The 17,908-nt window shown below is 30.7% G+C and overlaps 1 protein-coding gene across 1 annotated transcript; it reads left to right on the forward strand.

Annotated features, from left to right (window-relative positions):
• The first annotated feature begins 12,411 nt into the window (after positions 1-12,411).
• On the forward strand, positions 12,412-13,700 carry LOC107423373 (uncharacterized). Its single transcript, XM_016032920.4, has one exon. The coding sequence runs from the start codon at positions 12,593-12,595 to the stop codon at positions 13,121-13,123; it is 531 nt and encodes a 176-aa protein (XP_015888406.2). The 5' UTR covers positions 12,412-12,592; the 3' UTR covers positions 13,124-13,700.
• Positions 13,701-17,908: the final 4,208 nt, after the last annotated feature.

The following is a 17,908-nucleotide window of genomic DNA, read 5'->3' on the forward strand; positions in this document are numbered from 1 at the left end:
GAGGATCCCCTAGATTAGTAATCAATTATAAACCCTTAAACAAATGTCTTCAATGGATTAGGTACCCTATTCCAAATAAACAAGATTTAATCAAAAGACTTAATCAAGCTATTATTTTTTCAAAATTCGATATGAAATCAGGATTTTGGCAAAAAGAAATCAATAAATCAGATAGATACAAAACTGCTTTCGTTACCCCATTTGGCCATTACGAATGGAATGTAATGCCTTTTGGTTTAAAGAATGCCCTCAATGAATTTCAACATATGATGAATGATATCTTTAATCAATACAGTCATTTTACCACTGTCTATATAGATGATGTCTTAGTATTTTCCCAATCAATAGATCAACATTGGAAACATTTAAAAACATTTTTAGGTGTAATCAAAAAACATGGTTTAGTTGTTTCTGCCTCTAAGATCAAGCTATTCCAAACCAAAATCAGATTTTTAGGTTTCGATATATACCAATCCCAAATCACCCCTATAACTCGAGCCATAGAGTTTGCTAATCACTTTCCTGACGAAATATTAGATAAAAATCAATTACAAAGATTCTTAGGATCTTTAAATTACATTGCTGATTTTTATAGCCAATTAAGAATCAAATGCAAACCCTTGTTTGACAGATTGAAATCAAATCCTCCTCCTTGGTCTTCCAATCATACTAGTCTTGTCAAACAAATCAAAACCCATGTTAAATCACTTCCTTGTTTAGGAATTCCTTCTCCCAACTCATTTAAAATTGTTCAAACTGATGCCTCTGAACTTGGTTTTGGTGGTATTCTCCTCCAACAAATCACTCCTAAATCACCTGAACAAATAGTCCGGTTTCATTCTGGAACATGGACGTCCTCCCAAATCAATTATAGTACTATCAAAAAAGAAATTTTATCTTTAGTACTATGTATCTCAAAATTTCAAAATGATTTACTAAATCAAAAATTTTTGGTTTGCATTGATTGCCAAAGTGCAAAATATATCTTAGAAAAAGATGTTCAAAATCTTGCATCCAAACAGATTTTTGCCCGATGGCAAGCTATCTAAAGTGTTTTTGATTTTGACATTGCATACATAAAAGGAAATCAAAATTGCATTCCTGATTTTTTAACCAGAGAATTTTTACAGGAAAAGAAATCTCTGTGCAGGATCATAATGCCTCCTAAGAAAAAGGGGTCATCAACCCCAAAGGGATCCTTCATCCCTCCTCCTCTTAATCACAAGGGATCATCCATCCCTCTTTCTCCAAATCAAAACCCCCCAAATGAGGATCAAATAACCAAAAATCAACCCATAATTCCCATTGAATCAACTCACCTTCAACATCCTATCCCAATCAGCCAAATCAATTACCAAACCGCTTTAACCAAACCATACAATCCATACAGTTTAATATCTAGCCAACCATTCACCCCTCTTGCCCAATCACAAACCAAATCAACCCCTTACTTTGATATTGCTAAGAAACTTTTATTCTACATTGAACCTTCCCTTACTAAATTACCTACTGTTCCCCAAATCATTAATCAATTTTTACCCCCCAATTTCCATTTCATACCTAAATTACCTGGAATAACCCTAAAATACTACACTGCCATTCTCCAACATACACAATCAGCAACCATAACCCCACTTTTTGACAAAAATGATAATCAAACCATTATTTCTAATAAATTATGGATCCATAAATTAATCACCCTTGAAGAATGGAATCAATCAGCCTACAAATAAAAAAAGATCACTTATCTCGGTGATGTTCCCATGATTCCCTATACATATAATTACTATGATTATATTGATGCTTGGGAATATATCTTCTATCATCAAAATGAATCATTTTCCCATTCCTGGTTTATCAGTTGGGATTCAAAATTTCAAAGAAATTTCCCTAGCTGGTTTTTCCAATGGTGGTGTGATCATGGTCCTGCAAAGGAACATCTCCCATCACAAATTCAAAATTTAATCAATCATTTTTCCAAAAAATATCAAATCAATTATAAAGAAAATGGCTTTCCCATTGAATTAATTTTCATGTCCAAATACAAAGTCTCTTGGATATTCAAATGGCAATATTCTCGAGAACAGGATATAATTCACCGAATTCATTCGGTTAAATGGTGGGACAAATGGAATTCAGACCGAACTCATAAAATGGTCATGGATGAATTCCCCATTTCTCCTCCCAAAGTAATCAAATCATCATCCAGTCAAAATTCCAGCAAATCAACCAAATCAAAGAAGGAAATGCTTGCTCATATCCAAAAATTAATTGAAAAAGTAGATCAACTATAAGACGACTCAGAGACATCTGATAAAGCCTCCAGTCAACCTCTAGCAGAATCATCCAAATCAAAGGAGCCCTTTGGATTATCCACAAGATGGGCCGACTACCAAGATAGTCAAGATCCATATGATCTGGGATCTGACTAAAGCATAATCAATAGGAAGAATCTCTGTCGACACAAAGTTGCTTTCAGAAATTCCAAATCAGACAAATCAGATAGATCACGAGACTTTACTGTTCAATCACTATTCATGAACAGTAAAAGGAGCCGAAAGCAGATCACTGTTCAATCAACTATTCAACTATTCACCGACAGGACACTGTTCAATCAACTATTCACAAGACCTCCTTTGCCTATTTAAAGGAGCCTCATTTTCATTTGTAAATAAAGTTTTTTAAAGTTTTTGTAGAAGCTTAGAGAGAGTTTAGAGAGTTTCTGGCAGATTTCTCCTCTTTTCTCAATCTTCTTCTCTAACAAACTTTGTAATCAATTTATTTATTCTGAGTGTGAGTGCTTGTAACACTTTGGTTCTTCGAAATCAAGTAAGCATTCATTCATATCATTTATTTATTTTCATTTTATTTTATTATTTATTTTTATATATATATTGCTTGGCTGGTTATACCGCCTTCAATATTGTTTTTAATTATTTATTATTTATTTTCATATTATCCTTGGCTGGTCTTGCCGCCTCTATCTTTATTTTCATTTCCTTCCGCTTTCATATTCATACTCTGTCTCTTCCATATCTGTTCTTCCATATAACACTCTGTGGCTTCCCCCCTTATTGGTATCAGAGCCATAAGTGTTCTTCACACATAACACTCTACTGTCTCCCCCCTTATTGGCAAAGCTACTCAGTCCAGGATATTGTCCTCTTTGGCCCATTGGGCCTCAAAGTTTTGTTCTTATACAAAACGCGTCCTGGAAGTACAGGGGGAGCCACGCTTATAAGGCGTTTACCTTTCCCCTTTCCAATCGATGTGGGATAGCATATCTTTTCCCCACTCCCTTCCGGGGCATCTGATCCCCAGTTAGGCCCACCGATCCAAGTAGGCTCTTATACCAAAGCTACTCAGTCCAGGATATTGTCCTCTTTGGCCCATTGGGCCTCAAGGTTTTGTTCTTATACAAAACGCGTCCTGGAAGTAAAGGGGGAGCCACGCTTATAAGGCGTTTACCTTTCCCCTTTCCAATCGATGTGGGATAGCATATCTTTTCCCCACTCCTGATACCAAAGCTACTCAGTCCAGGATATTGTCCTCTTTGGCCCATTGGGCCTCAAGGTTTTGTTCTTATACAAAACGCGTCCTGGAAGTAAAGGGGGAGCCACGCTTATAAGGCGTTTACCTTTCCCCTTTCCAATCGATGTGGGATAGCATATCTTTTCCCCACTCCCTTCCGGGGCATCTGATCCTCAGTTAGGCCCACCGATCCAAGTAGGCTCTGATACCAAAGCTACTTAGTTCAGGATATTGTCCTCTTTGGCCCATTGGGCCTCAAGGTTTTGTTCTTATACAAAACGCGTCTTGGAAGTAAGGGGGGAGCCACGCTTATAAGGTGTTTACCTTTCCCCTTTCCAATCGATGTGGGATAGCATATCTTTTCCCCACTCCATCAAAGCTACTCGGTCCATGATATTATCCTCTTTGGCCCAGCAGGGTATCCAGGCCTCAAGGCTTTAGTCAAAACGCGTCGTGGAAGTAAAGGGGGAGCACACGCTTATAAGGCGTTTCCCGACACCCTTTCCAACCGATGTGGGATCTGCAATCACTCAAATCCCCACTCCCTTCCGGGGCATCTGATCCCCAGTTAGGCCCACCGATCCAAGTCAGCTCTGATACCAAAGCTACTCGATCCACGATATTGTCCTCTTTGGCCCAGCAGGGTATCCAGGCCTCAAGGCTTTAGTCAAAACGCGTCGTGGAAGTAAAGGGGGAGCACACACTTATAAGGCGTTTCCCGACACCCTTTCCAACCGATGTGGGATCTGCAATCACTCAAATCCCCACTCCCTTCCGGGGCATCTGATCCCCAGTTAGGCCCACCGATCCAAGTCGGCTCTGATACCAAAGCTACTCGGTCCACGATAGGTCCACGATATATATATATATATATATATATATTTTTATTTATTTATTTATTTTATCCCAAAATAAAATTTAGAAAATATCACTTACAATCTGACATTTGCTCATTATTACTCTACTACAAGGTCCGCCATCTCACGCATAGTCCAGTCTTAACATCCTGAAAACATTCCACAACAATAATGATAGACTCCTTAATTTTTTATAGTCTATGTAAATATATTTTTGAATATACATATGTATGTATAGATATGTATATGCATGTGTATATATATATATGTACATATATCTCTCCAAAGAATATGTACGTATATAGATATATATACATATGTATATCCACAAGGTTATAGAAAACTACATAAAAATTCAAGTCAAGCAATAAATAAATAAAATGACAAAGAAGATAAATAACTAATTAAATGCATCTTTATGTAATTCTCCCAACATGTGAATATATATATATATATATAAACATGTATACTTATATACATGTTTATATGTACATTTACACACATACACACACACACACACACACACACACATATATATATATATATATATCCAAGCTTTGTGGACCATAACACCAAACATGATTTTAAAAGAAAAATACAATTTAACACAATCTCCACAATAAATACAAACATTTACTCAAAAATGACAAATCTCAAGTATCTAACCGAAATCAACATATTATATACCAAATGAAAGCTTGAGAGATGAGGATAAAAAAATACTTAGCTCAAACATGTATATCTCATCGCTGATAGCCAAAAAATGGCTGGGAGATTTCGGCCAAACCTTAAACCATTGTATTTTTCAAACGACTTGGAATTTGTAAAAATGGAGGCTATATTTAGAATCAAGGGCCACAATTAAAGAGGAAGGACCAGCACTGTGGTCAAAAACCATAAAAAAAAAAAAACTAGTAAATGGGGCAACAATGGTCGCCGATGTTCAAATGCCAATCCCGGTGTGTCCGTCGACCAAATAGCAAAAGATTTGGCTGCTGGAGTCGCCTTGCCATGGGCTTCCACGCCAATCGGTGCTTGTTAGTGCCCAGTGGCCATAGTATGGCCAGTTTTGGTCGGTCCGAAAGAGAGAGAGAGGGGATTTTTTTTGTACGTGGGGAAAGGAGGAGAGAGAGAGAAAAAGAAAGAAAAATAAAAATAAATTTAAGGTGACATGTGGCCCTCTTAAGCTGTGACACATGGCACTTATCGGAGATACCTTTAAATATTCTTTTACATATTTTTTGATAAAAATTATCCGGCAAAGTTAGTCTTAGAAAATTAAGCACAACTTTACAAATTCATAACTTTTTAATCTTAAGTTAAAATTAAGTGAGCCGTTAGTCTACAAACTCATATCAATAAGCTTTATCATATGGTACATAAGTTAAAATCAAAATCCATACAAATATAAAGTTAACCTTAGCTCATTTGATTAGTCCAAACCGTACTTTGTTATGATCACAACTTTTTAATCTCAACTTCGATTTTGATGTACTACTAGACTACAAACTCGAGTCGATGTGTACTTTACCACAATGCCTTGGTCAAAGCGAAATTCTTCTTACAGCAAAAAGTCAACCATGTGACCTACTTGTTCAACCCTAGTCAAATTTGGTCAAAAGTTCAAATTTGAAGTGTTTTCTCGAGTCGGAGGGTTATAGAAGCCTTGAAGATGGATCCGCATATGTCCTTGCAAGGAGTGGCAATGACAATTGTCTGGGCTTAAGGCCACTACGTCCAGTGTCAAAAAGTTAATCTTGATAGCTAGGAATGTTGTTAGCATTCCTTACACTTATATTAAAGTTGTCTATCTGATTATATGATTGATTTCTAATATAATAAAATTTTAGATTTTACATGGTGATCGATGCTGTGGTTTTTCCCATATAGGGTTTCCACGTAAAATTTTATGTGTTTAATTTTCTATATCTTAGTATTTTAGCTTCCTGCATTTTAGTTTTACTTGCTTTTCATGGGAGGATAAAGTCCTTATTTGTTTATTTTTCTGTAGTTTTTTTTTTTTTTTTAAATTGTGGGAGGATTGAGTCCTCATTGTTTATTTTATTGCATTTAAATTTCTTATTTGTGGGAGGGTTAAGTCATCAACTATTAGATAATAAAACTGTGAATATGTGATTTAGCGGTGAAAAATGATATTAAGTAAACCTAAACTCTTGTAGGTTCCTTATTTCATAGTTATTTAAAAAAAAAAAAACAAAAAAAAAAAAGCCTATTCAAATCCCTTATAGTCTTTTATGAATCTTCACTCTGGTTTATATAATCCAAATTATGTTATCATTTGTCATTAAAAACATGGTATATATAATCTAGACGATATTGGTTTACCTAATATATGTATATCAGAGTGCATACAATCCTTTAGTTTATAAAACCTGAGCTTTTGTTTTCTCACTCAAAGTTCAGTGTACCTAGTGTAACAACTCGTATCAAATAATATGAGTTTGATCAGATTTAATCAACTAGACCATATATGAGTTCTATATTTAACTTTTTATATGTTCAAATTTTAGGTTTAATTAGTATACCATTACATAGAATTTATCGACACGAATTCATAAACTAGAAAAATAAATTTTATAATCAACTCTTATAATAATAATGGTGTAGAAAGCTTTTTTAAGAGCAATTTTTTTCACATTATAAAAACTATTATGCACACTAGATTCTATAACAGCAACATTAAATTTTATTTTTACTTTCTACACTAATAAAATATGTCAATTTTATCTTAAAAATTCGATATATATAAATTGAATGATATAGGTTCGTCAACCAGATGCACACCAAAATGTATACATTTTTCCAATTTATACAATTTAAACTTATGTTTCTATTTATCTGTAACAATATAAGTAACTTGTACGATATTGATCCGCCTATATATGTGTACAAGCATTCCTTTCTCTGGTTTATACAATCTAAGCTAATATTTTTATCTGTTGTTAATGATGCAGTATGTATAACCTAAACGATGTTAGTTCATTTAGTGTGTATAATTTATAAAATATTTGTTATTTGTTTAAGTATTTAAGAATATTTCTAGCATTTTATCAATGAAGATTTTTGAAATATAAAAAAGAAAATCATTAAAAATGTGATATGCCTAGCAAGTTTTGTAGTGTAAATAAAATTACATATATATATATATATAGATATATATATATATATATATATATATATATATATATATATATATATATATATATATATATATATATTTATAATTATTTAGGCGTAGAATTGGTGGTTAATAAAAAAGAGGATATTAAGTGCCCATGGATGAGACGTTTGTACCCATATTAATAGCGCGCTTGCCTTTTTCGTAATAATATGAAGCTAATATGAATAATAGCCAATTAAATTATAAAAGATAAATTAAATATATAGATGAATAAATAAATAAGTAAATGCTCCAACACCAATGGTAACATTTGTCATTAGAAAAAATATATTCAAAATTCCCGAAGGGGATACTGTTTTTGAATTCGAAAGTGGTTGGGAAGAGTATTTCATATATATATATACAATTCAAGAAAGTTAAGCATATCTACTTGATAGTATCAATAAAATGCAATAATATTTTGACAATCAATCATTTTCGATGATAAATGAGCCTTCTCTTTAAAGTGGGGAAAACAATACTGTTTGATGTATTCTCAAAATAACTTATAAATTATACAAGCTGGTTTTACAAGAAAATGTCTACCCAAGCACATTTTATTGCGTGAGTTTTATTCATATTTTTTGCTAATAATATAAATTAGTATAGTTTCTCACACTTTCACATTAGTTTTGAAAAATATGAAATTAATCAAGTAGAATTAAATAGTAAAATTTCATAGTTGGGCCGCAAGTTTTTGATTAAAATCTGTGCTATGGTATGATATATAATAAAACCACAGGGCCCATGAGCTGTTTAAACTGGCAACCACGTTGACTATGCCATGGCGTAGAGAGCGAACCTGGTGAACTTGTACTTTACCACGTGGCAACACATGAAGATGTCAACTAGTTTTTGTTTTGGGGGTATATTAGACTAGATTTTTGAATTTCTTTTAATTATAATCGGATATTTTTATGAAATAATAAAAATATAAACACGAATATATTCAAATGTAATAAAAAAAAATTTCAAAAATATACAGTATATTATAGATTCAACTCTAAATGTTTACGAATTGAGTTGATTTTTTTTTTATCCTAAATATTACCTGTCTTAACTATATTCAATATTGACATTTGGAAGTCTCATCTAAGAACTCTTCAAAATTAAGGGTCGTGCATGGTATAATTCTACCTTATTTTATAACAAAAATGTATAGATGAAGATGAATTTGTACAGCCATTATTAAATTCATTTTAAAGGTTAATTATACTTTAACATGTTAACGTTTTAGTCAAATTGTACATAAAACATTTGATTTAAAATGTTGGATAAGAGATTTTTAATTTGTTTTACATTAATTTTATTTTTCAATTGATAAAAAATTTAAAAATTGAAAAAAAAAACTAGTTCTCTTAATTTATAAATAAAATACTAAAAACAACTCAATATTTTCAATTTTTAAATTTACTATTAATTTATTTAAAAATTAGATCAATGTGAAATAAATTGTAAATTGAATGTCCTATATAAAACATTTTAAAGTAGATGGGCTAATATGTAACCAAAGTATAAGGTATTAAGATGGAATTAACTCTTAGTTTAATGATATTAGAGATATTACATTATTTACTAAATGATATGATAAATTTTTGTTGGTATGTATAGTTTTTACTTTCTTATTTTAAAATTCACTTTTTATATTTAGTTGAGAGAGCAAGTCTTTTTTAGGGGATCCTTGATTCAGTTAACTTCATAATCCTTATGTAGCTGGTACTTACTAACTAATTGCAATATCAATTATTATTGGATTTAAATATAAAAATCTAAAATGAAATATGACAACCATTAATATTTATCATTTATAAATTCCTAATTTAACAAAATCAAGGATTTTTTAACTAGGAAATTCTTGTTAGTTTATAAATAATAACTAATTATTTATTGTCACATCATTAATAAACAATTTGATATTCGCAAAATTTATGTTTATTTGTAAGTTCATATGTTTCATGTGTGATTACATTATTAATATTATTTAAAAAGTTATTCAAAAAATCATTTGGATTTTTGTTTTCCAATAAATAAAGAATTATAAAAGAAAAAAATTCTCAAAATTATTACAACTTTTTTTCCTTTGGAACTATTTAAATAAAATTGAGTTTGGGATAATGGCATTGTACTATTAGATAGAAGAGAGGGGTGGGCAAATAAAGCCAGAGAATGAATTGTGCAAGCAAGCAGAAGCACATCCGGAGTCCGGACGCAGCAACCGACAATTGAAATAAAAAAAAAAAAAAAGTGGTCCCTGCATTCACAATCTGGCTACTCAAATGTATATGCTGTCGATCCGCGTTTTCAACTACTCGTTCCCAAATTCCATTATGTCGTTTTTCTCTGATGTGAATTATTTTACTAAGAATTTAGTGACAATATATAATAAATATAGCAATAATGATTTAATTATTTGATCACCATGATTCAAGGATACTCATCCTTTTTTTTTTTCTTTTTTTTTATTATTATTATTTTTTCATCTTCTAAATGTACAATTTCCATGGTTTTCTTTTTTAAATAATTGGAATATCAGGATTTAGATTCTATGGAAACAAATTTCTGTTTTCTTTTTTTTTTTTTTTTTTGGGTAGAAACAATTTTCATTTCTTGTGCTTGGTGAATAATGAAAATTATATGACTTCAATGTAATTATATATTGTGTAGTAAAATTAAGGATAAAATATATATATATTTTTTTTTTGAAAAAAAAAATCCGAATAGTTGTTTGGGAATGTGAAATTGACACTTTCTTTTAAGAATCAATTTCAACCTAACTTATTTACTTAAAACAAACTTTTCATCTAATTTTCCTCAATTGTGAAAAACGTATTCCTATAATTGGCACACATTTTCCACGGAAAAAAAAATTACTAAAACACCCAAAAAAAAAAAAAATTCACTTTTCACAAACAGTCTCATGAATTTGACGTGAAGCACAAAATGACATCTGGTAAAATTTTGGATAATTATAATGTTTATCCAACAACATCTCATAGTATAAATTTTTTTTTTTAATGCAGTAAATTTTTAATTAAAGCCAGACAAACCAGCTGTTAATAGTTAATATATAGAAACATATTGCAAGATAATTTTAGTATTGTTGTCCTAATACTTGTTGCATTTATAAGCTATGTTCTCCAGCTAAGATAACAGTGTCACCTAAAATTCTTGATTAATGATTATAAACTAAGTTACAAATGTTGGATTGGGAAATACTTATTGCTCTTATGCGGCAGGCTTTTTGTTTTCTTCTGCCTCTTAAAATGGATGAAAATCTTACACAATGTCTTTGGATACAATCTATGCAGCACATTTGCCATAGCTGATTTCATTCTTTCTTAGACAACTCTACTTGTCTCAATGTAGAAAACAAAAAGACCCTTTTTTTTAAAAAAAAAAAAAAAAGGAATTGAAAAATACAATTCATTTCATATAAAATTATTTAAATAACTTGACAAAATGATTTCTAGTGATCATGATTCATTAGACATCTTTTTACCATAAATAATCATCACCTATTGGCATTATTAACATAATAATTGTTAATTAACTTCCTTTTTTGTGACTATTCAAATGAATATACCTAAGGAGAATTTTCATTGACCCTCTTAAAGTTTGCTAAAAAAATCATCAAACTTCTCTCAGATTTCAAAATTCATCACTTATCAACTTTTTGATTTAATTGACTAATAAAAAAAATCTGTTTTACCCCTCTATGGGTAGAAATAAATTAATACTTAGTAATTATTTAATTTCTTGTTATAAAAAGAAGTAAAGTAACACATATAAATTACAAACCAATGCAAACTATTTTTCATTGTGCGATACATTATGAAGTAAAATAACACATCAAATGCTTCATTCATCGTTAAAGGCCAAATAGACTTCTTTGTGAGTCAATTTACTCGAAAGTAAAATTTTGTAATATATATTAAATGTTGACTTTAAAATAAGTGTTTTTCTATTTTTTTTTTCCTTTTTTTTTTTTTTTGGGGTTTTGGGTGGTTTGTTTTTTTGTTTGGGGGGGGGGGGGGGGGGGGGGGGGGGGGGGGGTGGGTGGGTGTGTGTGTGGTGGTGGTGGTGTGTTGGGGGAGCTTATATTTTTTTTACATACTTTAAAAGATCAATGAAATTTTTTCCCAAATCTAATATGCAAAAGTGAATTTTGAATTGGACATATATGTTCCAATGATAAATATTGTAAAAGTGACTGAAAGTACTTTTCCTTAGAATGCGGATCACCCATTTTCCCTACCCTTATTCTTGTCTATCTAGTAATAGATTCACAACCCCTTTTCTTTTTCTTTTTTTAAGAAAAAAAAAAAAAAAAAACTTTGATACATTTTTCCTGAAGTGGCTTTATATCATTGGCCACAGAAATGGAGAGAGAAAAAAGAGATAGAAATTCATATCCCTTCAAATATTATGGATAAGAATTAAGTAGTAAAAAGGCTATGAAAACCAACTGTAAAAATAAAACCCAATAGAAACCTAAATTTAATAAATGAAGCAATCATATATTGCCACTTCAAAGACATTGGATCTACCTTTATTAACATTTTTCTAGTATTATACTCATCGAACACCACATTAATTGATACAAAGTTTATTATATTTAAAAAAATAAAAATAAAAAAGTCACAAAGCTATATTTTGACGAGATATATGTATAATTTCTCAAACTATCTGTACAATGTCTCGAGAGAAAGCTCCTCCACTAAAAAAAGAGCGAAAGAACAAGGAATTAGACTATATATGATGGACCCCACATGGAGACCCACACAACTATTTTCTCACCAATCAAACATCCCACAAAAACGAATAAGAACAGCCTGTGATATAGCTGTGAACATAACATTTCACCACCTCCTTCCCTTCTTCCCACTCCACCATTTTTCTTGTTCTCCTTAACCCTTCCTTCTTCTTTGTTTAAAACAAAAACAAAGACTCTCAACAAAGAAAATCCCATAACCCACATTTCCTCTTTTTTTTTTTTTTCAAAAAAAAAAAAAATTCCACCACCATGAGCTCCATTGTTCAGAGCTTTCAAAAGCGAAGTTTCTTGCCCACCATGCCCGCACTTACAAACCCCAATGGATCACTACCAGTTTCACAATCTAAACAAGACCCTAGTGAAGATCAAAACCAAGGAATCCGGAGGAGACTTTCCTCTCTTTCCCTCAAAATCCAGCCAATTTCTTCTTCTTCTTCCCCTGTTGCTTCATGGGCATTTCGAAGATCCAAGTCTGTGTCATCAATGGGGGAATATGCAGGGAGTTCCATAAGGAAATGGTGGGATTGGGGATGGTCTTGGATCCTATCCAGAAAACCCATTTTCGCTCAGGATCTGGAAATGAATGAGGAAGAGACTAAGCTTCTTGGGTCCCACAACAGAGGAAGCTGGAGACATGTTTTCTACAAAGTGAGGTCGGAGTTGAGGAGGTTTGTGCGTTCGGACCGTGTTGATCTTCCTCAAACTTGTAGGTATGAGTCTTTCAATTATTCCAAGAATTTCGATGATGGAAGGAAAATCCACTTGGTTCAGTGCAACTGAGAAAGTTATCTGAGCTTTGATGGGAAAAAAATATATAAGGTTAAAGATTCAGATCGAAGACATATGAGAGACTATATTGTTTGGGTTTTTTATTACTATTACTATTATTTTAATTTTTTGTTATTTTGTTATTTGTCAATCTTCATTCTGTGAAAGATATATCAATGAAGTAATGGAAATTAGACAGATTGTTCTATATCATGTGGGTTTGTTTGTGGAATTAGACAACTGTTTGGTGGTCGAGAAATTCGAGATTATATCATCCTATTTTTTGCTGGGAAAAGTTCTCCAGCTAATAATATTTTCAAGTAAATTGCCTCAAAACAGTACAAACTTGTCAATGAATTCAAGCTTCTTTTTTCCAAGACAATGGGAAATTGCAGGAAATGTTTCATCAGCACATATCAGATTGACAGCATTAGCAGTACATATTCTTGTTCCTATTATTATTATTATTATTTTCAGCAGGATCTAATTATTTGTATTTGTACAAGCTTTAAATTATGTACGTTTGTAATGTAATATAAGCTTCTGTTCTTTACCTTCCTAAGAGATCTTGGTTTTGTAAGTGTGAAAATCTACCACTCTCTTACAAACTTGGCCAACTATTCGACCATATATACAAATGAGTTATAAAATCAATTCAAATTGGTGGATCGAAAACGTTGTTCGATTGGCAAGGTTTTATTTTTTTATTTTTTGAATGTACAGAAGTAAAGCTAGACAAGCTCATACCACTCATGTGGATGTGACTTTCTCTCTCTCTCTCTCTTGGATACAAAACTCTTTCATGGAATTGTGTTAATGGGTTTACGTCCAGATTTGGGCAAAGGGTCAAACTTAATTTTCCGTACACTATTCATATTTGGAGTGTCGGTGAAGACAGACTAGAAAGTAATATTGCCAATCATTGGCCAGCAAGGATCTAATATCATGAACAAAAGCTGGTTAGCCTGGAAACCACATGATGAGGCTGTTATATTTCCACTTTTCACAGTCAAATTAAAGTTCCTGTTTTTTCTCTTATGACATGTGTCAATGTTAAATATGTGTTTAACCTTATGTTATTTCAAAAAAACAAAAAAGGAAAAGAGTTTTTTTTTTTCTTTTTTTTTTTTTTGATAAATAAAAAGGAAAAAAGAGTTATGTATCATACGAAAAATGTGAACATGTCAATTAATAAATTAAATCTAGAAATTTTATATTTGTAAAGGAGCAATCCTGCTCGAGTTGTGTTTTATAAGAATGTCCTCTCAACTTATCAACCTGCAGATGTGGCAAATGAAAAAGTGACACATCAATTAATAAATTAAATTTAATAAAGTTGTTAAACAAATGGCAGCCTTAGGGATGGCCACGTCAGTATGTTCCTAAGATAAAAGTGTCCTGATATACATAATAAGCTGCGTACTTTTATATAATTACAGGTTAGACCACATTCTCTTTCTCATACAATAATATTTTTTGAACTTTAAAATCTGACAATAATTAAGGGCAATGTTAGCAGTTTTATAGTTTGATCCAAATTGCAAAAAGTGGTATAATACCAAAGATGAAAGGTGTTACCCTTACCAGGATATTGGGTCTTTTTATTTTTATTTTTTTCTAGTTTAGAATGTGAATATTTGGTAATTTTCCCCCAAAAAAAGAAAGAAAGAAAGAAAGAAAGAATAATAAAACAGAATATCCGAGTTCAACCTGCTTCAAAATTCGTACATAGATTAATTTAGATCCATGCCCCCCGGTCCCCAAAAATGTGGGTGATAGTATTTTCCAAGGAAGATTGCATTTATTTATTTATTTATTTATTTTTTTCTTCTTCTATAGCAGAAGGGAGTGTATTCGAAGCATGAATTATACAATTTCATGTTATTATATATGTTATTTAGAAAACTGTCGGTGCATATAATATATTCTATTAAGGAGGAGTGTCATATGCTTCTCGCACAACTTTTCACAAAATTAGAAAAAGAGAAAGAAATGATTAGGTGTCTCTTTGAGTTTTGACTTGGAGGGAGTAGGAGAGTAGCCAAAGCACATGGATCCCATCAAAATTGAGCATCACCGACAATATATAAATACACGTACAAAGATGGTAATATATGATATGTAGTCGCTGAGCTGGCATTTTTTTGACCATTTTTATTTTATTTTTTGTTTTTAATAATTCTCAAATTTTGAGAAACTAATATATTGGAATATAGTGAGGACAGATTTATGAGAACTGGTTTTTATTTATAACAAGGGGGAAAAAAAAAAAAAAAACTCATGTAACTCACTGTTTTTCTATATTCTGAAATAAAAAATAATTAGAAATAGAAATTATATTTAAAAGAATTATTAAGATTTAGGTTTGAAAAGAAAAGAAAAAAATAGAGGATTATGAAAGGTTGACAGTCAGCTAGAGTGTGAATTAGAGGGTACAGAACTGACAACTCAACTAACAATAGCAAACCTAACGTATTTATGAGTAAATGTAAAGAAATTCACACAGCAACTTTTAATTTTGTTGAGATAGGTCCTCGAATGTATTTGTTCGTGGAATTATTGGTTATATTGTTTGTTTGGTATATGCTGTATATGTACATAGTTTAAAAAATATGATTCATTTTATTTTTAGATAAGATCTTATTGCGATGAATTACAAAAATGGGGGAAAAAGTTCTTTGGTCGTAAAATTTTTAAATAGCTTTTTTGAAATTAAAAAAAATATATAACAGAAGATGAAAACAAAACAAAATTTGGTCAAAAAAGAAAATAACTGAAAAAGTATATTAATCCAATATAATTGTTCAAAAAACAATTAATCAAAGACTTTTGTGTTGTTCATTTAAATTTTTTTTCTTTTTTTAAAAAAAGAACAACATGATGGATCCATCTGATTCAATAAAATCCGGATTTATTATGTTAATCCAATATATTTGGATTGAATTATTTTTTAAAAATATAATAACTAATAAGATTGGATCAGTAAATATTTTATACACAAAAATTATAACCAGAACCCTCTTTTATTTTTATTATTTTTATTTTTTTATTTTTTGGGCTGTATCTTTCTATTTCAGTTTAATACAGTTCATATCTTTCTATTTAAAAAACAAAAAATAACACCAACAAACGCCTCTTGCTTGTGAACTTCATTAATAAAAATAATACCATGACCAAAACCACGTTTTTCTTTGTCATTTCTTCACGCCTTACGTTGTGAAGAAATCCTCAGTCGTCATAATGACATGGTCATGACTAAGGAACTAGGGCCCATTGTTGAAGGCTTTTTCTTTTTTTTTCTTTTTTATTTTGGGTGAAACATATTGTTGAAAGCCTTGTGAGGACAAAGCTGTTCAAAAGTTTCTTTGTCACCCTAGCATCTGGGTTAGGCCAAAGATATTCAAACATGTACCATGTTTTTATCATTATCGACCACTCTCCATAGACGCTAAGGTCTATAGTATGAAGGGGAGTGATTGATAATGGATCGTTTGTAAATCTCATGCTTCTAGGGCTATTAGAATTTCTAAGGATCACATTCTGCTACGATAAATACAATTATGTACATTTATCAGTCGGTTCAATGAAGATATAGGATATATGAATGTAGATTTGTAAGTGGCTAGAAAAAAAAATATGGGATATCTATCCTTAGTGCTATCAAAATCATATCACTTATTGTTGGAAACACATTGAATATAAAGAAAAACTTGTTTGGTTGGCGAGCGTCATTATCCATTCCAAAGATAAAGATAATGGAGGTTCAAGTAATTGGATGGATGGCATAGGAGACAATACAACAAAAAAAAAAAAAAAAAAAAAAAAAAAAAAGAAAAGAAGAAGAAGAAAATCTTGCATATAATGTCCAATTAGTATTACCAATTGTTATATATTGGTAATTGTTAACTTTTCAATTTACTATTCTTTTGTCGATATTACAATATTTTCCAATTAACTTTTTAATTTATTCTTTTAAATATTATAATATATATATATATATATATTGTTTTAAAAAAAAAATTCCAATCTACAACATCAAAGATATGAAATGAAGGGCTTACTTTAAAATTGTTTCGGCCGATAAATTAAAACATGAATAAAAATATTTTGTAATTTTCCTTGACATTAATATGTAATTATGAGATTATTATTATTACAATTATTATTATTATTATTTGTAGGTATTACAATATTTTTCAATTAACTTTTGAATTTATTTTTTTAAATATTATAATATAGATATTGTTTTTTAAAAAAATCTAATCTACAACCTCAAAGATATGAATGTGAAGGACTTACAGCATTTCCAATGACTCTATATATTGATTATGTCCATTTAAATTTTTTTTTCCACATAAGATAAATGAATAAAGTTTTAAAAAATAATTTTCAATGGTTCTGTGTATTAGTTTTATCAAGTTAATGTGGTAACAAAAGAAATAAAAGTTGTGAATGACACTATCTACGTCTAAAAGCTCTGTTAGATAGGTTGAATTAGTATTTTATTTTTTTTTATTGACTTTTGTTAAAAGAAAAATAGATCCTGCATAGACTTTTAATTTTTTTAATTACATATAATTTCAAAATAAAAAATTACACATTAGCATTTTAGGATATTTTAAATAAAACCAATTGAAAAGAAATTGTTTAAAATATTATTTATAAAATAGAGAGAATGTCATATAAGTATGAACACTTTTTAAAATCAATACCACATAAACTCTAATAAAAAGAACTATTTGAGATGCTCTTACTTTAAAATTGTTTCAGCAGATAAATTAAAACATGAATAAAAAT

Source organism: Ziziphus jujuba, chromosome 9 (genome assembly GCF_031755915.1).
Source record: "Ziziphus jujuba cultivar Dongzao chromosome 9, ASM3175591v1".
Lineage (NCBI taxonomy): Eukaryota > Viridiplantae > Streptophyta > Magnoliopsida > Rosales > Rhamnaceae > Ziziphus > Ziziphus jujuba.